Source organism: Somniosus microcephalus, unplaced genomic scaffold, assembly GCF_052327205.1.
Source record: "Somniosus microcephalus isolate GS21.2 unplaced genomic scaffold, FLI_Smic_1.0 scaffold1965, whole genome shotgun sequence".
In the NCBI taxonomy this organism is placed as follows: Eukaryota; Metazoa; Chordata; class Chondrichthyes; order Squaliformes; family Somniosidae; genus Somniosus; species Somniosus microcephalus.
The window spans coordinates 7,501-11,000 of NW_028227152.1; the positions used below are offsets into that span (position 1 = coordinate 7,501).

General features: G+C 68.0%; 1 protein-coding gene across 1 annotated transcript in view; it reads left to right on the plus strand.

Annotated features, from left to right (window-relative positions):
- The window catches only part of LOC147080160 (DNA ligase 1-like), a gene marked incomplete at both ends in the record, with an annotated part of 7,585 nt that extends 4,700 nt beyond the window's left edge, over positions 1 to 2,885 (plus strand). Inside the window, 2 exons of the mRNA XM_085981241.1 lie at positions 364 to 516; positions 2,832 to 2,885. Coding sequence (XP_085837367.1) covers positions 364 to 516; positions 2,832 to 2,885 — 207 coding nt within the window. The remainder of the gene's footprint in view (positions 1 to 363; positions 517 to 2,831) is intronic.
- Between the last annotated feature and the right edge of the window lie 615 nt (positions 2,886 to 3,500).

The following is a 3,500-nucleotide window of genomic DNA, read 5'->3' on the forward strand; positions in this document are numbered from 1 at the left end:
CTCTCTCGCTCTCAGCAGTTTCTTGGGGTGATTGCTAACTCTCTCTCGCTCTCTGCCCCTCGCCCTCGCGCTCTCCGGCCCCCCCCCCCCCCCTCGCGCTCACTCTCAGCAGTTTCTCGGGGTGATTGCTAACTCGCTCTCGCTCTCTGCCCCTCGCTCTCGCTCTCAGCCCCTGGCTCTCGCTCTCTGGCCCGCTCTCCTCTCGCTCTCAGCAGTTTCTTGGGGTGATTGCTAACTCGCTCTTGCTCTCTGCCCCTCGCTCGCGCTCTCCGGCCCCCGCCCCCCCACCTCGCGCTCACTCTCAGCAGTTTCTCGGGGTGATTGCTAACTCTCTCTCTCTCTCTCTCTCTGTCTGTCCCACAGCTGAAAAAGGATTACCTGGATGGTGTTGGAGACACTCTGGACCTGGTTGTGATTGGAGCTTACCACGGGAAGGGGAAGAGGACTGGGATGTACGGAGGCTTCCTGTTGGCATGTTATGAGGAGGACAGTGAGGAGTTTCAAACCATCTGCAAGGTGTGGGGGGTGTGCTGGGCGGGCGAGAGTGGGGGCGGGCGAGGGTGGGGGGGGAGCTCGGCGGAGAGGATGGGGGGGTGAGGGTGGGAGGCGTGCTAGGCGGGAGAGGATGGGGGGGTGAGTTGGGCGGGAGAGGGTGAGGGGAGCGAGCTGGGCGGGAGAGGATGGGGGTGAGCTGGGCGGGAGAGGATGGGGGTGAGCTGGGCGGGAGAGGATGGGGGTGAGCTGGGCGGGAGAGGATGGGGGTGAGCTGGGCGGGAGAGGATGGGGGGGTGAGCTGGGCGGGAGAGGATGGGGGTGAGCTGGGCGGGAGAGGATGGGGGGGTGAGCTGGGCGGGAGAGGATGGGGTAGTAGAAGCTGGGCGGAGAGGATGGGGGGGTGAGGGTGGGAGGCGTGCTAGGCGGGGAGAGGATGGGGGGGTGAGTTGGGCGGGAGAGGGTGGGGGGTGAGCTGGGCGGGAGAGGATGGGGGTGAGCTGGGCGGGAGAGGATGGGGGTGAGCTGGGCGGGAGAGGATGGGGGGGTGAGGGTGGGAGGCGTGCTAGGCGGGAGAGGATGGGGGGGTGAGTTGGGCGGGAGAGGGTGGGGGGGTGAGCTGGGCGGAGAGGATGGGGGTGAGCTGGGCGGGAGAGGATGGGGGGGTGAGGGTGGGAGGCGTGCTAGGCGGGAGAGGATGTGGGGGTGAGTTGGGCGGGAGAGGGTGAGGGGAGCGAGCTGGGCGGGAGAGGATGGGGGGGTGAGTTGGGCGGGAGAGGGTGAGGGGAGCGAGCTGGGCGGGAGAGGATGGGGGGGTGAGTTGGGCGGAGAGGGTGAGGGGAGCGAGCTGGGCGGGAGAGGATGGGGGGGTGAGTTGGGCGGGAGAGGGTGAGGGGAGCGAGCTGGGCGGGAGAGGATGGGGGTGAGCTGGGCGGGAGAGGATGGGGGGGCGAGGGTGGGAGGCGTGCTAGGCGGGAGAGGATGGGGGAGCGAGCTGGGCGGGAGAGGATGGGGGGGGTGAGTTGGGCGGGAGAGGATGGGGGTGAGCTGGGCGGGAGAGGATGGGGGGCGAGCTGGGCGGGAGAGGGTGGGGGGGTGAGCTGGGCGGGAGAGGATGGGGGTGAGCTGGGCGGGAGAGGATGGGGGGGTGAGGGTGGGAGGCGTGCTAGGCGGTGAGAGGATGGGGGGGGTGAGTTGGGCGGGAGAGGGTGAGGGGAGCGAGCTGGGCGGGAGAGGATGGGGGTGAGCTGGGCGGGAGAGGATGGGGGGGGCGAGGGTGGGAGGCGTGCTAGGCGGGAGAGGATGGGGGAGCGAGCTGGGCGGGAGAGGATGGGGGGTGAGTTGGGCGGGAGAGGATGGGGGTGAGCTGGGCGGAGAGGATGGGGGGGCGAGCTGGGCGGGAGAGGGTGGGGGGGTGAGTTGGGCGGGAGAGGATGGGGGTGAGCTGGGCGGGAGAGGATGGGGGGGCGAGCTGGGCGGGAGAGGGTGGGGGGGCGAGCTGGGCGGGAGAGGGTGGGGGAGCGAGCTGGGCGGGAGAGGATGGGGGGGTGAGTTGGGCGGGAGAGGATGGGGGTGAGCTGGGCGGGAGAGGATGGGGGGGCGAGCTGGGCGGGAGAGGGTGGGGGGGGTGAGCTGGGCGGGAGAGGGTGGGGGGGTGAGCTGGGCGGGAGAGGATGGGGGTGAGCTGGGCGGGAGAGGATGGGGGGGCGAGCTGGGCGGGAGAGGGTGGGGGGGTGAGGGTGGGAGGCGTGCTAGGCGGGAGAGGATGGGGGGGTGAGTTGGGCGGGAGAGGGTGAGGGGAGCGAGCTGGGCGGGAGAGGGTGGGGGGTGAGCTGGGCGGGAGAGGGAGAGGATGGGGGTGAGCTGGGCGGGAGAGGATGGGGGGGCGAGGGTGGGAGAGGATGGGGGGGCGGGCGAGGGTGGGAGAGGATGGGGGTGAGCTGGGCGGGCGAGGGTGTGGGAGCGAGCTGGGCGGGAGGGTGGGGGGCGAGCTGGGCGGGCGAGGGTGGGGGGCGAGCTGGGCGGGCGAAGATGGGGGGGCGAGCTGGGCGGGAGAGGGTGGCGGGCGAGCTGGGGGTAGAGAGTGGCGGGTGAGCTGGGCGGGCGAGGGTGTGGGGGCGAGCTGGGCGGGCGAGGGTGGGAGGCGTGCTGGGCGGGAGAGGATGGGGGTGAGCTGGGCGGGCAAGAGTGTGGGGGGTGTTTAATTGAGAGCAGTTTAGTTGGGTGGTCCTGTTCTATCAATCTTCACAGCCCCCTTTCCCTAGTGCGCTCGGTTTCTCTCTCTCTGTGAATACCTGGGATGTGATGTGACTGACCTCTCTCTCTCTCTCTCGCTCCAGATCGGGACCGGTTTTAAAGACGAGGATTTGGAACAACATGCCAAGTTCTTCAAGGTGAGGCCTGCTGTTTACAGGCACGGGAACAGGAGCCCCCTCGAGCCCATTATCATAGGAACAGGAGGAGGCCCATTCAGCCCCTCGAGCCTGTTACACAAGAACAGGAGGAGGCCCATTCAGCCCCTCGAGCCTGTTGCACAGGAACAGGAGGCGGCCATTCAGCCCCCTCGAGCCTGTTACACAGGAACAGGAGGAGGCCCATTCAGCCCCTCGAGCCTGTTACACAGGAACAGGAGGAGGCCCCATTCAGCCCCTCGAGCCTGTTACACAGGAACAGGAGGAGGCCCATTCAGCCCCCTCGAGCCTGTTACACAGGAACAGGAGGAGGCCCATTCAGCCCCTCGAGCCTGTTACACAAGAACAGGAGGAGGCCCATTCAGCCCCTCGATCCTGTTACACATGAACAGGAGGAGGCCCATTCAGCCCCTCGAGCCTGTTACACAAGAACAGGAGGAGGCCCATTCAGCCCCTCGAGCCTGTTACACAAGAACAGGAGGAGGCCCATTCAGCCCCTCGAGCCTGTTACACAAGAACAGGAGGAGGCCCATTCAGCCCCTCGAGCCTGTTACACAGGAACAGGAGGAGGCCCATTCAGCCCCTCGAGCCTGTTAC